This window comes from Cynoglossus semilaevis, chromosome 13 (genome assembly GCF_000523025.1).
Source record: "Cynoglossus semilaevis isolate Cse_v1.0 chromosome 13, Cse_v1.0, whole genome shotgun sequence".
In the NCBI taxonomy this organism is placed as follows: Eukaryota; Metazoa; Chordata; class Actinopteri; order Pleuronectiformes; family Cynoglossidae; genus Cynoglossus; species Cynoglossus semilaevis.
This window is the reverse complement of record NC_024319.1, coordinates 469,038-483,771: the sequence shown is the minus strand read 5'-3', so window position 1 is coordinate 483,771 and position 14,734 is coordinate 469,038. Positions and strand designations below refer to the sequence as shown.

General features: G+C 42.6%; 2 protein-coding genes across 2 annotated transcripts in view; both read right to left on the bottom strand.

The window, feature by feature from the left end:
• Positions 1-2: 2 nt before the first annotated feature.
• Positions 3-12,008, bottom strand: lmtk3 (lemur tyrosine kinase 3; the record flags this gene model as incomplete). Its single annotated transcript, XM_017037620.2, has 11 exons — positions 11,074-12,008; positions 8,836-8,969; positions 8,473-8,620; positions 7,794-7,867; positions 7,588-7,706; positions 7,049-7,136; positions 6,428-6,576; positions 6,222-6,306; positions 6,010-6,131; positions 4,691-4,840; positions 3-4,608 (listed from the first exon to the last, which is right to left on the bottom strand). Coding segments are annotated over exons 1-11 (5,766 nt in total), but the record flags the coding sequence as incomplete, so codon positions are not given.
• Positions 12,009-12,146: 138 nt separating this feature from the next.
• The window catches only part of leng1 (leukocyte receptor cluster (LRC) member 1), a 3,286-nt gene continuing 698 nt past the window's right edge, over positions 12,147-14,734 (bottom strand). Inside the window, exons 3-5 of the mRNA XM_017037873.2 lie at positions 13,593-13,769; positions 13,030-13,322; positions 12,147-12,583 (exon numbers count right to left, since the gene is read on the bottom strand). Coding sequence (XP_016893362.1) covers positions 12,364-12,583; positions 13,030-13,322; positions 13,593-13,769 — 690 coding nt within the window. The 3' untranslated portion in view covers positions 12,147-12,363. The remainder of the gene's footprint in view (positions 12,584-13,029; positions 13,323-13,592; positions 13,770-14,734) is intronic.

The window sequence follows — 14,734 nt, the reverse complement described above, 5'->3', positions numbered from 1 at the left end:
CTGAGATTATCACTTTGTCCTTGTGTTTCATTATCCAACATCTCCTCACTAAAGTCCAACACAGCAGGGTGAGGTTCACTTCCTGCCAGTTCATCATTTTCTCCAATCCCCCAAAATGCCTTACCCACTGCCATTCCCTCCCATATCTTATTATTGGCACAAGAGAAAAACTCAGAGCCGAGTGCTGAGTCTTGGCACCTTTTCTCTGGAGAAGCCCATTGGTCATTTTCATCAGCCCACAACAACAACAACATATCCTGTGATTGGGAAAAACGATGGCAGTCAAACTCTCCACTAACCACATTATCTCCTGGTCCATCTTCACCCTTCATCTGTGTGCTTCCTATTTCACTGTTTTTCACATCCAGCTCCTCAGAGGAATCCATATCAACACTGTTGACCTCTGACCTTTTCAGAGGTGACTTTTCCTTCACTGCATTCCCCATCTCTGTGGCGACCAGCTGTTTCTCTGTTTCTGTTGTGATCTTGTCTTCACTGTCATCTGAGCTGCACAGGTTTCTTAGACCCAGCTCAGTGTGGTGGACAGCAGACTGAGCCGTCACCTCATTCAGTCCACACACTTCATCTTTCAACAGTGCAACGATAAAAGGTGTTTTATCTGTAAGCAGGACATTGCTGTTTGGAATACTGCTCACTCCTGGTATTCGTGACGGATCATTTTCAACTTCAGTTTTTGTTTCCAAAGTGTCAATTATATTATTTGAGGAATCCTGTGCCAGGGCATCAATATATATCTGTGTGACACTGGAGTCATCGTTCACACTGGGTTGAATTCCACAACTGTCTGAGTAACAGCCAAATAAAGAATCTATCAGGGTATCTGTTCCAGGAAGGCTCTTGGAATGAAGTTTGAATTCAGTGTGTGCAGAGTCCTGGTTTCGCTGGGAGATAATGCCATCACTGTCGTGTCTGTCTAATAGATAACCAGCATTGTGTGGCTGCTCTTTAAGTTGATCATCACCTAGTTTGGAGAGCAATGTGTCAACAAAGCCCACAGTCCCTTGATCCTCACACAGCAGCTGTGACTTTTTGTTTTCATTATGGAAAATGAGCCCAAGCCTTTTGTTTTTGTCGTCACCTGAATAAAGAAAATCCTGCTCTGAAACGTGTTGATATATGTCCACAGTTTTAGTCACATCTGTTTCACCTGCTCTATCTATTGTGTGAATATCATTTTGTTGAAGGGCCTTCTCCTCTCCTTCCTCCTCAGTTTTTTCCTCAATTCCAGTCAGACATCCACGGCCATTGTTTGGCCTGGATGCAGACGCTCCATCAGTGCTCCTCCTGTTCGCCCCTTCACCTTCCCAATCGCTGTCAGAGAAATAAGCAGAGTCTCTGTGTGGTGTTTCATTTCCAAGTGCTCGAAACCCACTACTCCCCCCTCCTCCCACACCTGTCCATGAGTCACTAGGGGTGAGGCAACCAGCTGAACTGTAAGTCATGGGTGACAACACAGAATCGGTGGGTGTGATGGGTGAGGCGTCAGTGGGTGGGTCCCAGTCTGAGGTGGTTGAAGTGGCAGCACTAGATGATGATTCTTTTGGAGTACGGTAACAGTGTAGTTCTTTGTATTGGATTACATTTTCTACAGTTGACTTCACCAAACTTTTTTCAGTATCGTCAGTGTTCCTGACATCAGCCTGTGCCATGAATGAAGAATCATTATCAGTCTCATTAAACAACATTTTATTGCCAGAAATATGATCTTCTTTCTCATGACTTGTGCTCTGCAGTCTGTCGTGGTCTTTCATGATCAAGGTAGTACACACAAACGCAGCCTTTAGTGAATGTTCTTCATCTGTAAAAAGTGATTGGTTGTCACGCTGTATCACAGTGTTGGGGTGTAGAACCGTCTCACTAGGGGAGTCCTCAGAAAGGTGCTCTCCTCGGGCAGGTAAGGCAGGTCCATCTGCACACTCCTCTTCCTCCTCCTCCTCCTTCTCTCTCTGACAGACAACTAATTGATTGTGCAGTAAACCCTTTTTGGGCATTATTTCTGAAAACACCAATTCCTCAGACTGGCAGTGATTGGCACTGTTTTCCTGGTTTCCCACTTTTAAATGTGTTCCTCTGTGAAGACCAGAGTCCTCAGGTTGGACAGAAACCTTATCCTCACACTTTTTAGCACGCTTAGTGACTTGGGCATATATGGCCTCAATTTGTGAATCTTCCTTGCCTTTGTTGGATGCTCGTATGGAGCTTTCCGACTCAAATGTGATGGTTTGAGTGGAGTCTGGGTCGATGCATACAGACTCATACTCAGGTGATAGTGGAGTAGGAGAGTAAGTGGACTTTGTTTTCTTCCTGTTTTCAGCAGTTTTTTGTCTTGATATTAATTCTGTCAAAAATGTCTCTGCTGAATGGATTTCCTTCAGGAACTCTTCCCTTGTCATTTCATTTCTGTGTGCCTCCATCTCAGTCTGCTCAGTTTCAGAGTTCTTGCTGTTGATGACGATCTCATTGAGCAGAGAGCGAGACCTGCGTATGCCCTTTGAGGAAGCCTCCTCTGTCTCAGTGGATGAAGATCGAACAGGTCTAGAACCTGCAGGATAGAGGTATTTTACTGGGTCACGTTCTGTTCCTTCCTGCTCATTTATTCTCACCGTGTCAACCTCAGTGAGAAACAGTTCCTTTTGAAATAATTCTTTTGTGATATTACAATTATCTTTATTCCCTGTCCTATTGACATTAACCTCTGCCCCCCACGTTTTCCCAACTGAGCCCAGTTCTGTAATCAGCGACCGGGAACGGCGCATACGTTTGTTAGGGAGCACAAAGTTTTCCCATTTTTCCCCCTCTCCTTCTTCCCCATCCCAGGATGCTTCAACCTCAGACTCACTTAACTCTGTGACAGAAGAAATCTCTGTCAAAAACAGATGCATTGGGGACTTTTTGGCGGCTGCTACATTTTCTCTCTGGAGTTCAGCATCTTCCTTCCAAATCTGAGGCAAGATGGTGTCAAGGCGTGACTGAGTCCTTTTCATTCCCCTGGAAAAGAGCTCAGCAGCTGCTGGGTCTGCATCTTCTGACAAGCTAGAGTGAGCAACAGTAGTCCCACCAGTTACAGGAGACATGAAAGGAGAGTCATCCTCATCTGAATAAGTCGGGCTAGATGAAGACTGCCGATCAGTCTGGATGTTTGTGGCCTGAGGTCTGGGGAGACTCCGATAAATGGGGCGCAAAGGGTTTTCTCGACGAACTGGAAAGTCAAATGTTTTTGTGTGCGTATGAAAAATCTCCTTGGAGGCGAATAGAGGTGGTGTATGTCTGTCTGAAGGGTCACAGGACAGGGTCTCTCTGTTCAATCTCTGGGTCTGTGGTTTACTGTATCTTAACAAGTCAATCGTGTTGTAACTTGAGCTATTCCTTTGCTGTTGTGAGTGGGGAGGCATGGCTGGGGGATACATCTGAGGAGGCTTAGGGTAAATTGGATGGCTCGAAGGGGGAAGGGATGGCGAGAGGGAAGGGGATGGTGGTAGAGTCTGTCGAGAGCGACTGAGCCCCAGGTGATCAAAGGTAGAAGGGAGGCAGCTGTTTGAGTGAATGGGGTCTGTTTGGATTTTTCCAATCATCGTGTAGTGAGGCAGACCTCTGTATCCAAGTGGAGGAACAGGGAGGGGGCGGGCGTGAAGAGGGTTGGCTGATGACATGGACATAGAACGAGGCTTGATAGGACGTGTGTCCTTTGAACCTTTGACGGTTATGGTTTTTTTATCTTCATCACTGCTCTTCTTCTGCACCTCCTCGTCATCCCCCAAATCCACGACAGAAAAGTCTGTCACTCGGTATGAGTTGTCTCCGAACTCTGTAACGCCTGTTTGTGGCACCTGGAGTTGAACTTCACTAGTTCTGACAGTCTGGAGGTCTTTTCCACACTTGTCAGTGGAACTATAAGACATGCGCTCTTTACCTAGCATTCCACTGCGGATCTCCACCAGCTCCATGTCTCCAGGACAGACAGTGCCATGACGAGACAAATGGACCTTCCCTTTAAGAGTTGGCGACTTGTCCTGGGGAGTGTGCTCCTCTAATCTAATGTAATACTCACTTGCGAGGGAAGGACTGTGAGCACTTATAACTGGGACCACAGTGGGTGTGTCTAAAGACTGTCTGTGGTTATTATGCACAGTGGGGATTGGCTGGGGAGGAGGCAGAGGTTTGTAGCCTCGCCTTGCATGAGCCTTTTCCCAAAAATATTCAAAGTTCAATCCTTTGCTAGTTTCAGTAACTGTCAGGATGTCATCTAGTTCTGACGAGGTTGGGGTAATACAGTTCCCCACTGGGTCCAGTATGGGGTAGGAGTTGTCTCGATCTTCCCTGCTATAGTCTCTCTCCCTTCGTCGCTCATTCGCTGCAGCCTGGAATGCAGGTGGACGCAGTAAGTCCCAACGCCGTTCAAATGATTCATCAACGTCAGCTCTTCTCCCTCTGCCCTCCTCATACTCATCGTCCTCTCCGTCTTCTTCCCCAACACCCCCCCTGGCCATGCCTTGCTCAGCAGCCAGCAGAGAAGAGAGGAGAAGGAAAACCTCAGCTACAGACGGACGTTGAGACGGAGGTAGCCAGCAGGACTGCATGATCTCATACCTGGAGATGTAAGGAAAGTACACTGAGGGGCCACTGTAGGATTTTTTCTATTGGTATTTGCAGTAAATGTGTAAGTACTGACCAGTAGTCTGCATGGGACAGTTTGAGTCTGGGTTGGGCCAATGTTATTTGTCTCTCCCTAATAACAAAGGTCAGGACCTCCTCATCACTCAGGTGTCTGTGAGGCTGAGAGCCAAATTCCAAAAGCTCCCAGATCACCACCCCCAAAGACCTAGAAAAGAAAAAAGAACAGTTGGAGAAACTCAATTTTAAACACCTCCAAGACAATATCTAGTGAAGAAAACGTTGGAAAACCACGACCTCAGACTCAGTGTAGCACACAGGCTGCTGACTGTCTGTAAATATTTTCTATCTATTATTCCTTTAGTCAACCAGGTCTCATGGGAAGGTTTTTCAAAAGGTTTTTCAAGGAAAACCTGACTAACAAAGTAAACACAGCAGCACACTACAACAGACAAAAAGCACCTCATTTCTATGGATGGACAACATTTGTACAAAGAATTTTAAGGAGACAAAGCTAAAAATGCTAACATCAGGTAAAGAAGCACAAGATTTGGTTCTGGGCCATTGGGTGACAGTTCATACTTTTTAGGAGCCCATGTATCAATGTGGGTGTCAGGGGGGCGGGGGGGTGCTCAGGTCAATTGCTGTGTAAAACTGCTCTGTTGTTATTATAAAGTTCACAGGCACAAGGAAAACTGGAAGTGAAAAGGAAGAGCACAAAGGGACCAGAACGATAACACCAGAATCAAAGCAGAGCTGCTCCAGCTGTCCTGACTGTCCTGACTGACTGACTGACTGACCTGTGTCTGTGACACCTGTACCTGTGGGTTGGTTCTAGTGTGCTATCGCTCAGGTTTTTGCCTCATGTCATATGGATTAGTAGTGTACACCAACACTGGATCTTTCAAATAATCTTACCAGGTTATTGCAGTTTAGAGGGATTGTAACATCAGGGAAAAGGCAGGAGACAGAACTGCATTTCTTCTGTATGTATATACGTAGTTCTACACAGTATTAGTCAGAACTTGCTCAGTTAAAAATGTCCTGTTGGTGAAAAAGCTCTGCACTTTCTGTTCAGTTCGTTTGACTGTGTTAAAACTACTGACAACGTTTAATTTTATTGATATTGTTGTCTAATGTGATGTCAGTTTAAAGACTTTTTGTTCAGTACAGAAATATTGTTTGTGTTGTAAACATGCTAACCTCACTGTGGTGTGGGTTAAACCTACAAACTGCACATCACTCCACTACTCACAGAGCTTTGAGTCCCACCTGTGTAACATTGACATCCACTTCATTACACATTAGTAAATGCTAACCAAAAGGCCGTTATGGTTACTCAGTATCTCATGTGGGTTTGTAACTGCAGCGACATACCAAACATTACTGGTTTTAGTCTGATCTGTAACAATGAGGGATCCTCTGTATTCCTCCAACAGCTCCGGAGCGATCCAGCGCAGTGGGATCCACAGCTTGTCGGGAGTTAGGTAATAGTCCTCCTGCACAAACATACCATAATAATCTGCTTAACTTTGCTTCACTGCTAATAGGTGAGAGAAATACTAGTTCATAATCACGTCCTTGCGTACCTTATAATGGTTGTGTGAAAGGCCATAGTCACCTATCCTCACAGTGAGGTCGGAGGTCAGGAGGCAATTTCTTAAAGCCAGATCACTGTAATGACGAAACAAAAACACCAACACTGAGAAAACCTGATTTTAACATCAATATAAGAACATTTATTGACTTCTGTTATGTACGCTGCATGGACTCCACAGCAGTGAGGATGAATGACCTGTGGATGTAGTTGTTTTCATGGAGATGCAGCAGGCCTGATGTGATCTCAAAAGCCATTCTCTGAAGACTAAACAGATCTCGGGTTGGCAAGTCTGGAGTCATCCCGTCTGACTTGCGCTGGGCTCGCAGATATCGTTTCAGGTCACCCTAGTTGTACATCAGGACAGTTTGCAGTAAAAGACATGATTAAATCTTCAGTAAAAATGTTTTCATGCCAGCATGTCTGACGACCGAGACAAAACCTTCAGACTTACTGGATGACATGAAATAATTGCTATAAATGCATCTGTCTTTCGTCATACTGACTGACACAATTGTCAAATGAACTGTGAGTGACTGAAGACAAATGAACTGTATTGAACTGTATTTAGTATCATGTTCTACTGCCAGCATCAAGATGAACAGTAACCACGTAAATGGAATAGGGTTCAAGCATTTAGAAGAATATTATGAATGTGGGAGGGTACAGGGTCTGTGGTTAAAACCAATAAAAAAACATAATGGTTTCACTGGATTTGAGTCACTGCAAACAGAAAGGTGTATCAAAGTACCTCTTGTTTTGTTGTACATGTGTTTATTTCCACTGTAGTACATAATATATCAAGGACTGAATATTTACCAGTTGACAGAACTCCATCACCAGAAGGACAGGGATGCTTTCACTGCATGTGCCCAAACACTGAAGGATGTTGGGATGTTTGAGGCTCCTGTAGACAGATAGACAACACAGGGAGTGATTGACAGTTTGATGAGTGTACAGTTACAGTTATTGACAAGACAGATGCGTCAACAGACTGGAGGTGTGAAGGAGATGATCCATTTGTGCTTGTGCAGAGACAATAAATACTTGTCCTGCCTTTGAAGCTACCTCAGCCTGTTTGTGTGTGTGTGTGTAATTGGAAGGCACTTGGCTCTGTCTGTCTGTCTGAATCAAATAGCTTGAGTATCTTGATCAGATCGACTGCCTTCTCTTTGTTTGCACATTGACAACATCTGACTGGAGTTGATAGAACATCTGATAGAACCACTGACAACTGTGTTCTCCCATTAGCAGAAGCTACAAAGGTAATGAATGGTGGTTGCTGGATGTGTGTCTGTATAGTTCCTCCTCTGTCAATGTGATGATGTCATTAAACGACTCTAACACTTGACCCTGACCTGTATGGCTCTGACTCAGCCAAGAACTTCCTCTGCTCCAGTGGACTAGCACTGACACGGAGCTCCTTCACCACAGCCTGGGAAGAACTGCAGTCACACAGCACCTCAGCCAGGATCACCTCGAAGAGGGAGTAGGAAAGTCATTAGACAATGAATCAACCAAACCTGACTGGAATGTACGACCATTTTCCAAAACAAATTCTTACTTTCCCAAACCAACCATTTCCAATCTCCTGAAGGTAGTTTAGTGAATGTCTCTTAAAGCACTGAGACTTAGAGTCTGCAAACAGTAAAGTCAAGAGATTGATTAAGGTCCTGCAAACTGATGGATTTAAATGACATCATCATTTCTAACAGGACAAAGAACCACTGTATAAATATTTTCACTAAAGGAGGAAAAATATGAAGATCTTCATCACATGTCTTTCTTTAATTCCTGTGACTAAATCAGCATTTTCACAAGTAAACTGTGAGTAAATTGAAACTAGAAGATTGTTTTATTTCTTTTTGTGACAGATTTAAAATTAAATATAATATTATAAATGTAATATTTAAAATATGTGCTGTGGCTTAAGAAAGATAGAAGAGAAAAAATGATTATAGAGATTTCATCCAAATGATTAATTCAATTTTTGGAATTTCCAATTCATTATTTAATGCAGCGTCAGACCGTTCTATTCCACAATAGCTAGTGACCACTGAGCAGAAAGCTGCCACAGTCCACACAGAACACTAACACAGAACATTGTTGATCAGCATCCTTATTTTACTAATGTTCAACTAATCTTTGAAACTAACCCAAGCTTAGTTTCAAAGATTCATCCATGATATCTCCGTCTATCGTCAGCTCAGAAGACCTTAGAACAAATGGACTGTTAGTGTTACCTGCTCCATCCTGCAGGGCGGAGCAGTCTGGCCTGTCTCTGACTGGTAAAGTGTAAACCTCAGGGAGGGAGGGGCATGACGACAGGCTGTCTTCCTGGATGGGACTAGAGCCTCCAGAGCACTCCTCGCCATCTGCATTGTCGAACTCCTGGTCCAGAAAAAACACAGTGATTAAAGTATGTTTTTACTGAGACGGATAAATCTGGCAGTTACAGTAGTTCAAAAGATGATAAAAAATAGAAATAGCATTTCAGCTGATCAACTGTCAAATCACAGGATTATACAGATAGGAATAAAAAATATAAACTGGTAAATCAAGAACAATCTGAGTAAGAAATATTATCTTCCAGGTTGGAGACTTACATTGAATCCCACTCCTCCTCTTTTACAGCACAGGCAGGTGAGGAGCAACAGGATAAAGGAAACAAGCCCCGAGCAAGAGATGAGGATGACGACATAGGGCGGTGGCGAGAGAGAAGCAACTCTGGTCTGAGAAACTGAGACCAAGACAGGAAACAGTATAAGATTATAGGAAGACACGGATTTTACACAACAGTCATAAAGGTGAGGGGGTGAGGAGGGTGGGGGGGCACTGTTAAACCAGTTAGAAGAAGAAGGATTTCACACAATCTGGAAATGTGTCATAACTTGTTAAAAAAAGAGGCTTTTTAAAGTGGAGCAGTTTCTTTGCAGGAGGTTAAAGACACATTCAAAAGCCCCAGTGGACAGATTGCATTATGGGTCGGAGTTTTTAAAAAAAAGGAAGAGTAACATTGAGATCACAAACACTGCCTTGAATAGTCAAAGAAAGAAAAGAGTGGAATCAAAGTTTGAAAGTGGGAAGAATATACCATTCCAGTGAGGATAAAAGCACAGGGAGAGGGAAAAGATCAGGATTGGCATTCCACTCAGGAAAGACAGTTGAGAAGCAAGGTAAGGGTGGCTGGAGTTAACATCTAGGCAAAAAAGGAGCGCTACTCAGGAAGGAATAAAGAAGTCATTTAAATCAGGAAGGTTGACTACTCGGGTGAGAAGGGTGGGGGGGGCTGGACATTTAATATTTGTACCTCAGTATGGTCGTTTGTGGGAAGTGAACCATCTGTAGAAAAGACAAGGGGCAGGGCAGTGTGGTTACATCCCCTCCACTGATCTCTAATGGTTTATCTTAAATAAACACGACATTCATTTAATTACGGTTGACTGGTGTCTTTAAGGTGATCACATACACTTCAGTAAATGTCTACGTACTGCCACGTGTGTCAAACATAGTGTGTGTGTAGTTCTTAATGTAATTGAAGTTTCATTTTGGCCAAACATATTGGTAACTGTAGAAAATGTCACCATGCTGTTATCAGGTCACAGATCTTTTTAAATACATTAGCCTTAGTTGACCCTAAGGATTTTACATTCAAATGACTGAAAATCCTAGAAGAACGTTATCATCCCTTAGTATAGAATAATGTAATATAATCAAACATAATATGTTGATATTTGTTTGTTCTTTGTATTGATTTTTTAACAACTTGATTTAAATTCAATTTTTGCATCTACAACACATGGCATCTTTAGGCTAATAGCTTTCTGCAGTCTCCCCCTCCTGCCCCCCCAAAAGGTCATCGGCACCTCAAAATATAAATTATAACATAATAATTATGGTCTATAACTCCCATGGGGTTTACTGAGGTACTGCAGGTGGTTCTGAAATGTGTTTTTCTTTTTTGCATTTTCCCCAGATTCTTGTTCTAATTCTTATATAAATCCTTATAATGTATATTAACAGCCATTGCATCCCATTGTTATCATGCAATTGATAGACAATGTTCATATTAGCATTGGTATCAGTTCACACAGTACATTAATAAACATTTCTTCAATTACTTAGTACTGACGGCCCTGTTTAATATACCACAACAAATTATTTCATACAGATGAGGGAATGGGGGGGGGGGCTGCACCATCTCTCCATCATTTTGTAGGCCATTGTCCTGAAAACCCTGGTTTACAATTGAGGTGGTTATAAAGATGTGGGTCCTGATGAGGGGACAGCTGAGGAGGAGAGATCCAAAAAAAAGGATGGAGATAAACCGCTGCTGTTCTTCCATCGTCACCGAGACAGATGTCCAGACAGTCACTGCATATAAATAGAAAGGCCTTATCCACCAAAACAATACACCACAATACAATGACTGCACGCAATCCACACACACGGCACTGTGACACGTCAGATCCACATGGAGGTCAACAATGGAGACGCCAAGTAGAAGCTGTTTACGGTGTGAATGTGTGGATTATTAGAGCGTGTTATTCACAGTTTCACACCATCATTGATAAAAGGAGCAGAGATGGAATCACCCCCCCAACCCACTCCCACCCCACCATCCTCACCCCCTTATATTCTAATGACTGCGTGCAAACATGGAGGGTTCTCCGTCAGCCAGTCACCGCTGCTGTTTGTCTCGGTCACACACGGTTTTTAACCGCGATGTACGCAGGCCTTTTTATTACTGACTGCATCCTTGCCCTCCTCCCCTCTATCACCTCCTTTCCTCATCCAGCATCACTGACAGCTATTGACAATATCCCTCCTCCGCCTCCTCTCACCTTCCCTTTGCGGGGCTCCGAGGACTCTCTCCGGGCTGAAGTAGGACATAAACCCCGCCAAAGCCACCATCACCCAGCAGTAAGGCCGCATCGTCGCAGCAGCATCCGAGCGACGCTGCCGACAGTCGGCGTCCGTGTCCTTCTCCCCTCCTCCCCGCCACGGTCCGAGCTGTCTCTGCCTCTGCTTGTTTTTCTGCCCCCCAACACCGTTCCGCTTTTCTCCAAGTGATAAAGTGTCTCTTCGCCGTCCTTGTATTGCTCAATTCCTCTTCGTCAGCCTGTCTTTCTCCTCCCCCCTCGCTGTAATCCGGTCTGTGAGACGATGCTCCATTGTGTCATCAAAGCCTCGGTCTCAACAACAACACACTCTCATCCTCCTTTCTCCTCCCATCACGGTGTTGACGGCTGCTCGGTGTCTTCTCCTCCGCCAGCCTACGTCACACTCAAGCGGCGCCTTATCAATGTCCACCTTCATCATCACACTTAAGAAAAATGTTCCCAGTGGGAAGTAAACAAGTCATGGTTGATTTTATGGTGAAATTAAATGATAATTTTCCAATATTAAGAAGAGGTGTTTAAATTAAATGACTGAGAAATAATTTTTATTTTTAGGAAAAAAAATAAGTCTACACATTTTGGCTTTTACTAGGAGCTGATGGAGCAAAGTCCTGGATTACTGTAGTCTCAAAGTCTCCCTGCTGTAGTTGTAGCCCTGATGTATGGCTTTTAATAGACTCTGTTAGTAAAGAAGACCAAAAGAGACACTTGTCATTCTAATACTGTACTGTACTGTACTGTAGGGGGAGCTTCACATTTGAACAGTTTAAATGAAGTCCAATGTGAATTGAGTTTTAAAGCCATGTGGATTTATAAAGAAATACACAAAGGGGTTTTTGTTTCTTCACCTGTTCTACAACAAAAGACTGTGGTGAAACTGGACTAGATTTAAAATGAGGAAATATGTCTTTAGTCAACGTTCTCCAACCAAGACTGGCTGATTTTAGTGTTTCAAATCACTGATAAGGAATTTTTCTACCAACCACTCCTAAGGATTAACAAAAAAGAAAAAAATCATTCTTATCAACTTTTATTTAAACACATTCCAGTTTTTCAAGCACCAACAACCTGGGCTCTGGACCCTTCGACCATCTGCCCTTCTGTGACAACAACCACCACTGAGGGGCAGAAACGAACCTTCTGAAGACCGCTGTCTTCATTGTTTCAAAGTGTGAGTGTGTGTGTGTGTGTGTGTGTGTTAAACATGGTCACCTATTAGTCTTCAAACAGAGCTCATGATTTTAATATCTCATCCCTCCAACTGTCTTGATCTCGTCTTTGTCTTTTCCGGGCGAGTTGAGGGAAGTAGGCACTGTTGTACGGTCGCTCCCTGTCGTTCAGCTCCTTCACCGTCTCCTTTCCTTTGCCACTTCTCTGGTCTAGCAGGGCCTTAGCTCGCCTCCTCTCCTCAGCCTCCCTCTGCAAACGCTCAGCACGCAACTTCTCCATAGAGCTGAGAATTGACATATGAAATATTTTGTTATCCATTATAATGTTCACTACATTATTACTGTGAATCCTGGTTCCTGGTCCAGGGAAATAGAGCGAAAAAATTAACACCTTTATTGGTTTCACACTTCATTGGACCAAACCAACATCATCACACGGTTACAACAAGTGATGATATGAAGTTGCCTGACGTAATATTGACGAGGAAGACAAAAACCCAGATCAGCACAAAAAAATCTTCGGATGGCTTGTTTACAACAACAGATCAATACCAAATGTTGTCCAGATAGGTTTCATGTTGGTGTTCAAACCTAATTACATTTCATTACTAATTAACAACTGGTTGTTTGGTTTTAAATTTACCTTTTGTGTATGCTGTCAATTGAAGAAAAAGGTAATTAGCAAATAAATTGAAATCTGAATTGACCAATCAGAACATGCTCTCATCACCTCTCTCCACAGCTCGTCCTCTTCTCCCCTCTGTTTCTCTTCTCTCCTTTCCTGCTCCTGTGTTCCATCCTGTCTTTCACAGCTAGAGCTTTCTTCATAACTTTCAACGGGTCTAGACTGTCCTTTAACTTTCGCTCCTTCTTTTCCCGCTCTTCTTCACTAATAGTGTTCCTGATTCCCTTTTCTTTCCTTTCTCCTTTCTCTTCATTGGTTTTCAGGTACCACGGGGTGATTTCAGAACCAGGCTGTGGTCCAAGGGACACAAGCAAGCCAATGGCCCGCTCCTGCTTCTCCTAAGAACATGAGAACACAGTTAATAACATTTAGTTATTTTATTACTAATGAATGACCCTTTCCCACAGCAACTGAGGAGAAGAAAGGCCACATACAGTCAACATACTTTAATCTAACTATCATCTGACTATAATCTAATTTTAATCTGACTACACTTAATATTAGATCCACAATTTATGAAAGTCATATTTTTTAAACTATATCATTTTGTTGACTGAAGACATTTAACCATAAATGTTATGAATGTAGATGTTGACAACATAAATCACCTTCTCCTCTTTCTTTTCCTTCAGATATTCCTCATTCCCCTTCAGTGAGGATTCCTCTAGGGGGAACAAATTCAGATGCTGGAGTTCTCCACCTGGACCTTCATCATCATCATTTCTTTTTTCCCCTTCTGACTGGAAAGAACCTCTGACTTTCCTCCTCAGATATTCTGTCCGGGCCTTGAAAAAAAAGGTTTTCATTTAACAACAATTTAAAAAATAGAATTAAATGAGGAGTGCTTTATTTATTTAGGTCTGTTGTCAACTCAGTGCCAAGCATCCAACATCTTTATTGTGCTATTTTGGCAGAAACACTGGATGTATTAGGTTTATTGAAAATTTTCATTAGAAATATAGGACATTCTTATGGATGTTAGACAAATATGGCCATCCCTTTAAGATTTAATACATATATTCACTTCTCATTTTATTATTATCCCTTATTCCATAAGGGCAGGGGGCGCTTAACACTGTTACCGCTTCTTGCTTTTTCTTTGTTTCCTGTGCTCCTGATAGTTTAATGGTTTAAACCACTGTAAAGCACATTAAGTTTGCCTTGTGTATGAAATGTGCTCAATAAATAAAATTGAACTGAATTCTATTAACGCAACATGTCATAAACACAGTACTATTAACTAGTGTGGAAAAAACACACGACCCTTTTAAAGAACTGTATTGCACAGAACAGAGTTTTCATTCCCATTGAACATGTATTCAAAGCTGAATTTAAAAAGCAAAACAAACCATTTAACGAGTTAAACAGAGCAGTAGTTTGACAGCAGGACTGGACGACAGTTGAACTGTAAATGAAACCTATTGAACTGCACGCAGTAGAACCACAGCAGCTGAGATAGAAAGTAGTTTAAGATTAAGAGAGTTTTGACTGATTGTTTAGTTTTATACCTTTTCACAAAACCGTTCTTCACTCTAGTTGAACGAATCCCAATGACATTGGTTTATTAAATTAAAGTGTTTGCTAAAATGAGCTGAACGAAGTGAAATCAATCTTGACTGATTCAACGAACTCTGGTGTCGGCCAGCACATCATGAAGAAACTACTGTCCTCACCTATGTCATCATAACGATTTTGTAATATAAATGTAAAAAAAAAAAAAAAAAAAACACAAAGACAACCTCACCCCCCC